This window comes from Hydra viridissima, unplaced genomic scaffold (genome assembly GCF_058129835.1).
Source record: "Hydra viridissima isolate aposymbiotic clone 2 unplaced genomic scaffold, HvirCarnegie_v1 scaffold_11, whole genome shotgun sequence".
Taxonomy (NCBI): Eukaryota; Metazoa; Cnidaria; class Hydrozoa; order Anthoathecata; family Hydridae; genus Hydra; species Hydra viridissima.
In genome coordinates, this window is record NW_028324310.1 from 10,221,009 (window position 1) to 10,232,550 (window position 11,542).

Consider the following 11,542-nt stretch of genomic DNA (forward strand, 5'->3'; position numbering starts at 1 on the left):
CTAAGAAAATTAACTAAACAAGTTAATTAGCTTTTAAATTAAAAAAATTATAATATTTATTCTATAAACGGATTGTTATATCAAAAAATCTAAAAAAAAATGCCTCCTTGCCTAGAAGTCTTAAAGTTTTGTTTAAAACTCTCCCTAATACTTCATGAATGCCCCTTACGGTTGGAAAAATCTTCTTTATACCTGGATTAATTTAGAAAATTATTTAGCGCATGAATCATTATAAAATTAGAATACTTATTGCTAGAATTTGTTTAAATCTTTTTATTTGTCATCTTTTAGAAAAGTATTCAAATTTTGTAGTTTGGAACATCTTTAAAAAAATTCAAATAAAATATTTTTTATTTGAGTTTTATCAATATATATAGTTTATGTAAATATTATATGTTATATATTGATGCTTTATCTCAATATTATATTGTCAATATTATAGCGTAGACATGTGTTGTATATTGATGTTTTAAGTCGATAATATATACAGTATTAGACAAAACATTTGCAACCAAATAATGCTAATTTAGTTTCTTTACATAAAAGTGCTGCATTTTTTCAATTTAGAGAAATATCTATGTAACTGTTTAGAGACAAAGTTCTTCAAGTTTTATTCATCACAAAGTTCATTATTTGTACACGAAAATTGATAAATTAATCAAAAGTATTAAAAAAAGTTGATTTCCTTCTGGACAAAACAAGTGCAACTCGACAAAATGTTGACCAAGCTGTATTTCGCTATCAATATTTCGTGGCGAATCCTTTGTTGTTGATCACAGCCTTGCATCTTCGAGGCATAGATTCGATCAGGTGATCAATGAAACTTTGTGGAATCGCTGCCCAGGCCTTTTGGATTTGTTCAAACAGTTGATCCTTATTACGAACACCTTCACGATTAATTCTTCGGTTGACGATCTCCCACAGCTTCTCGATAGGGTTGAGATCCGAAGATTGAGGCGGCCAATCCATCACCGATAGGTGGTTGTCTGGAAACCACTGCTTGACTGCTTTTGCAGTGTGTTTCGGATCGTTGTCTTGCTAAAAAACCCATTTTATTGGCATATTCCATTCAGCATGAGGTAACATAACATCTTTCAGGATATTTTTATACATGAAACGGTCCATTATTCCATCGTTTCGATGTATTGGACCTAGACCTTTAGCAGAAAAACACCCCCAAACCATTACATTGCCTCCACCATGCTTCACGGTCTTATGGCAGTAACGTAAATCTAGGCGTTTTCCGGCCGGTCGACGTACACGGCAAATGCCATCGCTCCCAATGATGTTGAACTTCGATTCATCACTGAACAGGACAGTTCGCCATTTCTGCACATTTCAGTCAATATGAGATGTAGCAAACAGGAGTCTTTTCTTCTGGTTTTTTAGTGAAATCAGCGGTTTCTTTGCAGGGCGTCGAGAAAACAATCCGGCTTCAACAGCACGTCGTCTGATTGTTCGGTCCAATACAGGCAGCTCTAATTGCTTTTGTGTCTCGACTGATGATATCCAGGGATCCTTCTTGACGGATCTGACAATCATAGAATCCTCTCTAGAAGTGATGGAACGCGGTCTTCCACCTTTGTTATCTGCTGCCAACTTCCCCGTAGAACGATATTTGGAACATAGTCTTGATACGGTCCATTTTTTCACGCGATATTTATCACAAATACGTTTTTGTGACATTCCACTTACGTAATCGCCAATAACTTTCTTTCTTAGTTCCAATCCAAGACTGTCGGGAGCCATTTTTGCACTTGAAGTCATAAAAATAATAAATATTTCTGGATGCTACTGAATGCTTCCAGATGCTTCTTCTGGAAACTTCTGGAAGCTTCTGCATGCTTCTGGAAACTTCTGGATACTTCCTTTAATTATTTAAAAACTTCCGTGACGTTGACACGGACCAGACTTAAGAAAATGAAACAAACCAAAAAAGTTGCACTTGTTTTGTCCGCTGCAAAATGGCACTTGTCAACGAAATTCTGCCTGCGTGCTGTAACCTGTCAGCTGATTGCTCATGTCATGGCATGCTATGACTCCAGACTCCTGAGCTGTTTGCTGTGGTAGTATAGGTCGTTTCGTTTTTAAGACATGTAAAATTAGGAACACTTTTTAGCATTGTTCGATGTAGGTTGCAAATGTTTTGTCCAATACTGTATGTTATATATTGATGTATTACATATATCAATTTCGAATGTTTCAATATTATAAAAGGCTTTTTAAAAGAATGATGCTGAATATAATTTGTAGGGATGGGCCGAACCCAATTTTTCGCCGAACACCGAATCCGAACGTTCGGCCATGTATCTTTGCCGAACACCGAACGGTTCGGCAACCGAACTATTGTTAAAATATTACTTAAACTATTGTTATTATGAAATTTTGTTTGAAAATTTATATAGTAACTTTGAAAAGTTAATTTATTATTGGATAATTGTTTGTGGTGTAAAAAAAATAAATGCTAACATTTTTATTTGCAGTGTAAATAAAAATTTTAACCACTTTTTATTCAAAAAATAATACAATTATTAAAGATAGGGAATATAAATAAATGTATAACATATAACGTATAGGATAAAATAACATTATATGTAACATTATTTTAAAACATATTTACACAGTTTAAATTTAAAATCTTTTACTTTATTTTTGGTTGAACTTCATTTTTATAATTTAGTAATAACATTTTAATCTTGTAAAAGTATAAAACAATGTTTTCTGAAAAAATATCTTATCTGCCTACTATGCAAAACAATACTCTCCAGAGGTGGGAATTGTCCAAAAACATTTACCACTAGTGCAATTAGGCGCCATTTACAAAAAAAGCACCTTGTAGAGTATATAGGCTGAAAATGAGTCTGATAAAAAAAAAATTATTGAAACATCGACCGTTTCTACATCAAGTGATTCGGAAATAAAAAAACAATTAAAATTAGTAGAGAGTATTAATAAAAAAAGGTTGTGGGATATTAATGACCATAGAGCAATCAAGATTCACAATCGCATTGGAGAAATAATGGCGTTGGATATTCAACCATACACAAGAAGATCTTGGTCTTAGAAAATTAATTGAAGAAGATCTTGGTCTTAGAAAATTAATTGAAGAGATGTACCCTACTTACCAAATACCCAGTAATTAGTGAAAATATTGTTAAACAAATTTATGGTAATCTATTTAATTCAATCCAGAGTAATATATCTGCAAATAATCAACATAAAGATTGAAGAGTATTTAAAACTCCCGCTAGTTATGGAAAAAGAAAGCCCTCTTTTATGGTGGAAAAATTGTGAAAACTCTTTAAATAACTTAAAGAAAATAACCCAAAGGTTTCTTTCAGCACCACCTCCTTCTGTTGAAAGTGAAAGACTTTTTATGCAGGTGGTAACATTTATGAACCAATTAGAAACACATTATTACAAGAAAGTGGTGAAAAATTAATGTTTACACATTGTAACTTGAGGGAAACAAGTAATAATTGATTTTCATGTTTTTGACATTTTATTTTTCTAAAGTTGTTTATTTGTGATTGCTATTACTATTACATAATACAATTATACATTAATAACAAAATACTTGATTGGAGCGTTATTATGGAACTCCATAATAATGTTTTTCCCTAAGTTTGTTTTTTTCAAATATTTTTATCAGTTAAACCAGTTGAGTAGCAAGCTTGTAAGAAACTTTCTCTGTAGTGAAATTTATTTTACCACAGCAATAGGTACCACTTTTAACAGACCTAAATTCAATAAAACATCTTTTTCGTTTAAATTCCTATTTGTTATTTTAAGACTAGTAAATGGTGATTTTATATTATTAGATTTTTTGGATGAGCTAAAATTTTACTCAATTGATGCAGGAGTATTTACCAATTATTTTAGTCAAGTAGAAGTTTTGGTAAAGCTGTTATTCCAATTGGTCCGATTTATTGTGTATTGAAAATACATAATAAAGTTTAAACTAAAATTGTATTGAAATACATTTATAAAATCTTATGTCCTTCTATGTTTAATCGGTAAGCTATTTTTAATAAAAACTTTATCCATTTAAAATGTAGCTATGGTACGAATGAATTAAATTTTATTTATATTTAGGTAAATGTACGATGATTTCCTAATTTGCATTAATGGCCGAACCTTTGCTAAGGTTCAGCCGAACCGAACGTTCGGCAAAACAGCCGTACGTTCGGTTTTGCCGAACGTTCGGCGCATCCCTAATTGTTTCATTAGGGTATGTAAAATAATAAAAATTAGTGTATACTTTATATTAAAAATGGCTGTCCATGTTTACTCAGTTGATGAAATTATTTTATACTTTATGTTAAAAATGGCTGTCCATGTTTACTCAGTTGCTGAATTTATAAGCTTTACTACTGATATATGGACCAGTAGTTCAAATGAAAGCTTCATGAGCCTGACAGGTCACTGTTTAGACAATACATTTAATCAGAAAACTGTTGTACTTAGAGTAGTTCCATTTCCTGAGAGGCATACAGCAGCAAATATTGTTGAATTGATTGAAGATATTATGGCTGAATTTAAAATATCACCTTCAAAAATTCATTTAATAGCTAGAGATAATGGTACAAATATTTTTAAGGCTATTAAAGATAGCCCATATGATAGTATGGCTTGTTTTTACACACGCTGCAACTAGAAATTAATGAGTGTATTTTTGAACAAACAGTAGTCAAGAATGTCATTGCAAACTGCCATTCAATTGTTGGGCATTTTAGCCATTCTCCCCAAGCCTACCCTAAACTTAAAGCTCTTCAAGAAGCAAACAATGTTCCTAAGCACAAACTTATTCAAAATGTTCCAACAAGGTGGAATAGTACCTGTCATATGTTAGAACTAATTTATGAACAAAGGAAACCTCTAACCATATATGCACTTGAAAATGGTAAGCTTCCTTTATTAAATGTAAACAAATGGATGATTATTGGACAGTTTTGTGTTTTGCTAAAAGATTTCCACATAACAAGAATTCACTTGAGTGAAAGAAATTCTATTGTCTCAGATACTATACCACAGATACAGCTTTTGAAATATTTCATTAATAAATCTTTAATTGATGACAACTAATTCAATGGAGAATAGTTTCAAACAATATACTGATAACTATAACATCATCTTGTCAATATTTCTTGATCCCAGATTCAAATTTAAAATGTTCAAAAATGAAAACACCTTTTCAGCTGCTAAAACAAGTACTGAGAACATAACCATTCAACTTATTAAAACCCATGAAAATATGAAAAACATCAAAGTTTCTGAAAATGATCGGTCTGCAGCTTGTGACATTGAAAATATTGACTCAGAATATGAAAATAATGGTACAGTACTAAATGAATAGAAAGATATAGTAGAAATGGGTTTTGACAATTGCTTTGAAGAGCTTGTAGGATTTAATTCTAAATAAATTGGTCAACCACAAACTTTAATTTCAAATGAAACTTTAAACAAAATTCAACACTACTCAAATGAAGACCTTATTGACAAAGAAAGCAATCTTTTGTTGTGGTGGAAATCACAGAAAACCAAAATGCGACTATTAGCAAAGCTTGCTTTAAAGTATTTAAGCTGCCCAACGTCTTCTGTGGAGAGTGAAAGACTTTTTAGTATAGGTGGAAATGTATATACTGTAAAGAGATAAAGCTTAACAGGAGCTCATGGTGAACTATAATGTAAGAATTTAAAAATATTTGATTTTGTATATATTATTATAATTAGTATAGTATAATTCTTTTAGAAGTGAGTATCTATGTTCTATTTTTTCATGAAATATAATTTACTTAGGAGTTTAAAAGCTTTGATACTATGAGGAGGTCAAATGAAAAAAAAAATGTCATGAAAATTGTATAACTTTGTAGAATTAGAAAATTGCGGGAAAAAAAAATTAGAAAAAATAATTGAAACTCTCTTTGAGAGCTTTTGCTCAAAAATAAAAAAAGAATGCCTCCCAATGCCTTAATCAAAATTTCAAAGCATATTCTGTTGTGGATTTGAGGGTTGCGCAAATTAAAGAGTATCATTAGCCAGGGTAACTTTGGTCAGTTTTAGCAGTTTTTCTTAAACATCTCTGAATCTTATTAATTTTTTACAGTTTTCTCTTGTGGTAATAACATTATAGGTCTTGGCTATAGGCCTCTATATTTATTTTTTTAATTTTTTTATTACAAATATTTATTTTTAAACGCCAAAAAGTGACCAATGTTACCCCAGGTTTTTATCATGTTTGATCAATAATACCCCTTATGGGGTAACATTGGTCACTTTTTGGAGTTTTAAAAAATCATCAGTTCTTAAACACTTAGAGAAACATGAAAAGAACAATTAAATGGACAAAAAATTTTGCAACTAGCTCCCTGTTATTGTGCAAAAGTCATTAAAAGTCATTTTCTAGTTGGTCATTATCGTCATCTGAGGATGATGACACTTGTTCAACTCTTGCCCTTTTCTTGTTATTCTTGGTGTTATTGTTATTCTTTGATGTGGTAGGAGTTGTGTTATTCACCAGATCTTGCGGTGTTATCGCTTTGCCAGTTGTGATCTTTTTCCCTCTGGTGCGATTTGTTTTCCCATCCTGTCCACAATGTTTCACTAATAGACCTTCTATATCTTCATTGAATACTTCCTTAACAGTACTACCGATACCTCCTCCAATTTCTTTGTTGACCTGTGGCAAACGCTTCATGACCATTTCTTTATCGAAGGGAAATATTCCACTAGCCTTGAAGTCAGATCTCAAATTATCGCTTTTTAATTGACGTTGCAGTAGAGCAAGAAGACCGAGGAACTGATTTTTTGGTATTGATTCTTTGATGCGCGTTTCTATCTTTAGCGGACGGAAAACAGCAACGTCCAACGGTTGAAGCAAACGGGAAACGTATATTCCGAACTGTCGACTAGCCTTTCTCACGCTCATTCTTTCAGTTAAACATTCTTTTATAGCATTGGACAACGTTTCTTGACTGTATGAAGTTGCATATGCTCTTGAACCACGCTTTCGCTTATATTGCCTCGACATTTTCACCGGCTAAGAAATCAAATGGTTCATTAAACGTATCAGAAGTGTCAAAAAACGCCAAAATAAACTTAATGTAGTCTACGAAGTATTTGTACTATATTCACAAAAATTTTTGATATACCAAAATTGTTGATATAATAGTCGAAATATATTGTTGGTATCTCTAACAAAATTAAAACATGTTATCTTTGTTAAAATTTAGGAATTCAAAAAAAAATCTACAATTGACCCCGGTCAACGGTATCATTTTGAATGCTTTTTTAACGGGCAAACTTTTTTTACGCCGTAAGGCGTGAAAAAAGTTTTAATGATTTTGCGCATGCATAGATATCACATTTAGTAAACTTTTTTAACGTAACACCGAAACTTTAAACAAATAGCCTTGATATATGAGTTTGCCATTTCAACAGGTTGGTAACAAAGATGCTAGTGTTAGAATGCTGACAATCACAGGGCCTAGCCGCATTGAATAGCCCTTCTGAGGATTTACCCCCTGGGGGCAATGCATCCGTATTATAGCTAGACTTTTGGAGTATTCTGATGGCATTAGGGGTTTCCTTGGTAATTTTCTTACGGGGTTATTCAAAAAGTACAATTAGGTAACAAAATTGGTTTACAATTATAAAAGTTTTCATGAAAAACAAGAAAAATCAAAAATAGTTTAAATCTGCCACAAACCTATTTCAAAACAATTACTTTTTTTTTTTTTGACGTAATTTGTATTTGCATCTTAACATGTTGAGTAAAGAACACTCCAATCTTACATGTACATGGGAGAAGCTCCCTAGTTTGGGAGTAAAAAGAGGGTCAAATTAGAGCTAATTTGATGGTTTATAGTTCTTACATTTAAGAGATCTCTGGTATTACAATACAAAAGGCTGGTATTTACCTAATATCTAGCTTGAGTTATTCCACTTCAAATGTTTTACTTTAACAGGTATTTCTAGGATTTATTTAATACATAAACACCATTAGATTATCAGTCCAAGGTTAGCTGTTACACAAACTATATATGAAGTCTGCATATAGTTATTTTAGGCATTTAAGATAGCCCAAACAGAAATAAAGTGACATTTAATAATTCATAGATTCATTTTTTAAGTTACATCATACAAAAAATGACCAAGCAAACTAAGTCACATGGTGCATGACAATTTGACAATTCCATTTTGACAGCTCTATTAGATTCTAATAAAAATAAAAAACAATATTTAAAACAAAAACAATATTTCAAACAAACACAATCATTAAGTATAGAATCTATCATTAGACTTAGAACGGTTTTTACATGAATATAATTTAGGGCAAACTCAGTTATAAACAGCAAACATTTATTGAAGTAATAATGCCTGATATTATTTTGACAAAAAGAAGACTGCACTATAAGGTCAGTGAAGACAAATGAAAATGTAAATGAATGAAATGTATAACCTTAAGATTACTTCTCTAAAATTTTTCCTTGACTAAAGAATCTGAAAGAATAGTCATTTTGCATTTATCATTTGGTTTTTCCTCTCCAAATGGTACATCTTGAGTAATAATTGCTAGGGTTCCCTCAACTTCAAAACCATCACCTTCAGTAACATATACTCTAATTTTATCAAAATTTTCAGCCCATTGCTTTGCATATTTAGGAAGTTTTGCTTTTAGTACAGCCACACGATCAGGATTTGAATCATTAAGTTTTGCAATCAAATTAACAGTATACTTCTTTAATGCCTTTTTAAAATCATTGAGAGAAGTAATTGTGACAGGCTCTTCCAATCTGAAAGCTCTGAGCAGTGTGTTCACAACAGGCTTATATTCTGTACCAGGCTCCCCATCATCCTCTTCTGCTTCAGCAGACTTATTTCCACCAAATAAGGAATCATCAAATTTTTGATCAGCCAGCTCCTCATATTTTCCATCTACAACCCACACAAAGTCATCTTCAAGTTTGTGTGCATAAGCATCAGAGAAGACTTCTTTCCCTAATTTTTTTTAAAAAAAAAAAGAATAAGGTGAAAAAAAATTCTTTTAATAGTAAAAAGAACAGCATCAAGTCATTAATCTTTTAAAAAACTAAAAACAACTGGAGAAATCAGGTAGCTTAATAAAAAAAAATTAACATTTATAGCCATTATTAGATAGGTGGCATTGTTTGAATTTATTTATTCAGAACTGAAAGTTGCTCAGCAAGAAAAAAAAAATTAAAAAAGAATTGACCCATTAATATAACAGAGAAAACTACTTTTAAATCTATTCATTTCTTTGTCATAAAAAAAAGCATAGAATGTCAACTTTAATTGAATATTAAGAATTGCAGGGTTTAACATCCTGTGTATACTGATAACAATATTAACATGAACTAGTTATGTGAATTTTAACAGTTTACCATTGATTGGAAAAACTTAGTCTAACAGGTATGAAATAAATAAGATGTTAACTAATTGAGAGAAGAAAAAAAATTGTAACGGTTAGAGAAAAACCTAACAGTTAAATATTAAATAATTTCTTAAATGTATGTTTGTTTAATCAAGACTTAGGTTTTCCAATTAAAAATTTTAAGATGTGTAGCATTATCAACACTTTTTAGAACTGATATTTATTTAGCCATTGGCTTTTTTTTTTTTTTTTTAATGTAGAAGAGCATTGATTATATGGGTGTAAGCAGTAAGTCGTTATAGAATGACGAAAGACTAACTTTTTTCGAGATTCTACTTAAAGTTTTTCCGAGATTCTACTTAAAGTTCATTTTGTTTAAAATTTTGTGACTTAAAATAAATAAATATAACAGTATATCCAAACTTACCTGTAAAAATGCAGTTGTAAATATACATGATTCCTTAGATAAGGTAGGATAAGTTAGGACACAAATCGGTAAGTGAGCGACCCTTTTCAGGAGCTGTAATGTAAGAGAACCCGACCGTAGTGAACACTAATAATATTCTCTTTTAACGTCATATTAAAACATAAATTATACACGTTTTAATTATTTCAATAGTTAGGGTTTTTATTTCCTTAACAAGTATTAAATCAATATCTACTTTTCCTGAAATTAAACTAAAAGTAATTTTTTATTAAATTTTTATCTGATTTTCTAATAATTGTTTTTGTGGCTCGTTAATTTTTTTTTTTTGCCATTTCTGTATAAAATAATTTATCACTTTTTATGAAACTTTTCGACGCTAATGTATTGTCATATGGGGTGGAACAAATTTTAATCGCTTTCTTTTGATAACTCCAGATTTATGTAATAAATCTACCATTATTTTGCCTAAACAAAATTATTTATTCAAAAATATTCCTTAAGTAAGATTTGTCACAGCCCCAGCTAATGCATGGACAATTTGGCTTATTGAGATTGATCCAAAGAAAACCCGTAATGGGTGATTATGAACGCCTGATTTTATACAATTTTAGTGCTGAAGTCTTAATTTTTTAGGTTTTTTATTAAGTAAAGCGAACGCAAACCGCAATCCGAACAGTTTGCAAAAAGTGAAAGAATATATATGACTTAATTAGACTTTTAATTTTCAATATTGTAGGAAATACTACAATAATCCAAGTGAATGTGCCCAGATATTCTTTGGATCTAATTTGAGTAATGTGATTAATGACAAAAATTGCAAATCTAGGAATTACTTATGAGTTGGAGGCAACACTAAACAAAGATTTTGAGGCTTTTTTTGTTTATTTTTATTTATTTATTTTTTTTCGTACCTGTAGTTATATATATAGAGATATTTTGAAGTTCTTACTATTATACTAGTAATTGCTTCATGTTATTGTTTCATAATATTAAAATTTTTAAATATAACATATAATTCTAATATAAACAAACGATATGGTGGAGATTCTCAAAGGTTTGCAAATAGGAGTGTTCAAGTAATGGTAAAAAATTACCGAAGTAATCTTTATCAAAGTACTTGAGTATTTTAAGTAATTTTAACTATTTTCCAAACAATCAAATATTATATACATTTTAGTATGATAGTACTACATAATTTAAAATTCTTTTTCCTTAGGATAATCTAAAATAGAATCTGTATAAGGTTGAACATACTGATTTGGTGCCTCTAAATATCTTAAAAGGCCTGCATTTCAAATTTTTTCCAGAAACTCTTTATATAATTGACTCAAAAAAGAAAATCAGATATTGTTGTATGTTGAACTTTAATTTTGTAAAGATAAATTTGCAGGTTTTCTCCAAAATCAGTGGATATCTCTTTTACAAAGGACAGTAGTGCCACCTTCAACAATCTCTCAGATATTTGTGAGTTTTAATGTCATTATTGTTGGTTGTATTTTCAATGCATTAAAATGCTCTTATGTTTCCCTAACTGCTGGTTAGAGTTTAAGAAATCTGGAAGTAATTTTAGATATTGAATTCCAAAAACATGTTTTTGTATTCAAAATTAAAACCAATTCTTTCCTTAATTCATAAAGACAATACCGTTGAAGATCATCATTTTTAGAGGTTACCTTTTAAAAAAGTTTGCAAATATACAAATGTTTTTGATAGTGGTTTTA

At 30.5% G+C, this 11,542-nt stretch overlaps 3 protein-coding genes across 3 annotated transcripts; 1 reads left to right on the forward strand and 2 right to left on the reverse strand.

Annotated features, from left to right (window-relative positions):
• The first annotated feature begins 4,327 nt into the window (after positions 1-4,327).
• LOC149882107 (zinc finger BED domain-containing protein 4-like) lies at positions 4,328-5,085 on the forward strand. Its single transcript, XM_090065892.1, has 2 exons — positions 4,328-4,625; positions 4,688-5,085. The coding sequence occupies exons 1-2, from the start codon at positions 4,328-4,330 to the stop codon at positions 5,083-5,085; spliced, it is 696 nt and encodes a 231-aa protein (XP_089922018.1).
• A 1,267-nt stretch (positions 5,086-6,352) lies between these two features.
• On the reverse strand, positions 6,353-8,040 carry LOC149882108 (uncharacterized). The gene is made up of 2 exons (XM_090067641.1): positions 7,920-8,040; positions 6,353-7,039 (listed from the first exon to the last, which is right to left on the reverse strand). The coding sequence occupies exon 2, from the start codon at positions 7,028-7,030 to the stop codon at positions 6,389-6,391; it is 642 nt and encodes a 213-aa protein (XP_089923767.1). The 5' UTR covers positions 7,031-7,039; positions 7,920-8,040; the 3' UTR covers positions 6,353-6,388.
• A 63-nt stretch (positions 8,041-8,103) lies between these two features.
• On the reverse strand, positions 8,104-9,978 carry LOC145191315 (translationally-controlled tumor protein homolog). The gene is made up of 3 exons (XM_090067642.1): positions 9,822-9,978; positions 8,462-9,000; positions 8,104-8,218 (listed from the first exon to the last, which is right to left on the reverse strand). Exons 1-2 carry the CDS (start codon positions 9,847-9,849, stop codon positions 8,477-8,479), a joined length of 552 nt encoding a protein of 183 aa, XP_089923768.1. The 5' UTR covers positions 9,850-9,978; the 3' UTR covers positions 8,104-8,218; positions 8,462-8,476.
• Between the last annotated feature and the right edge of the window lie 1,564 nt (positions 9,979-11,542).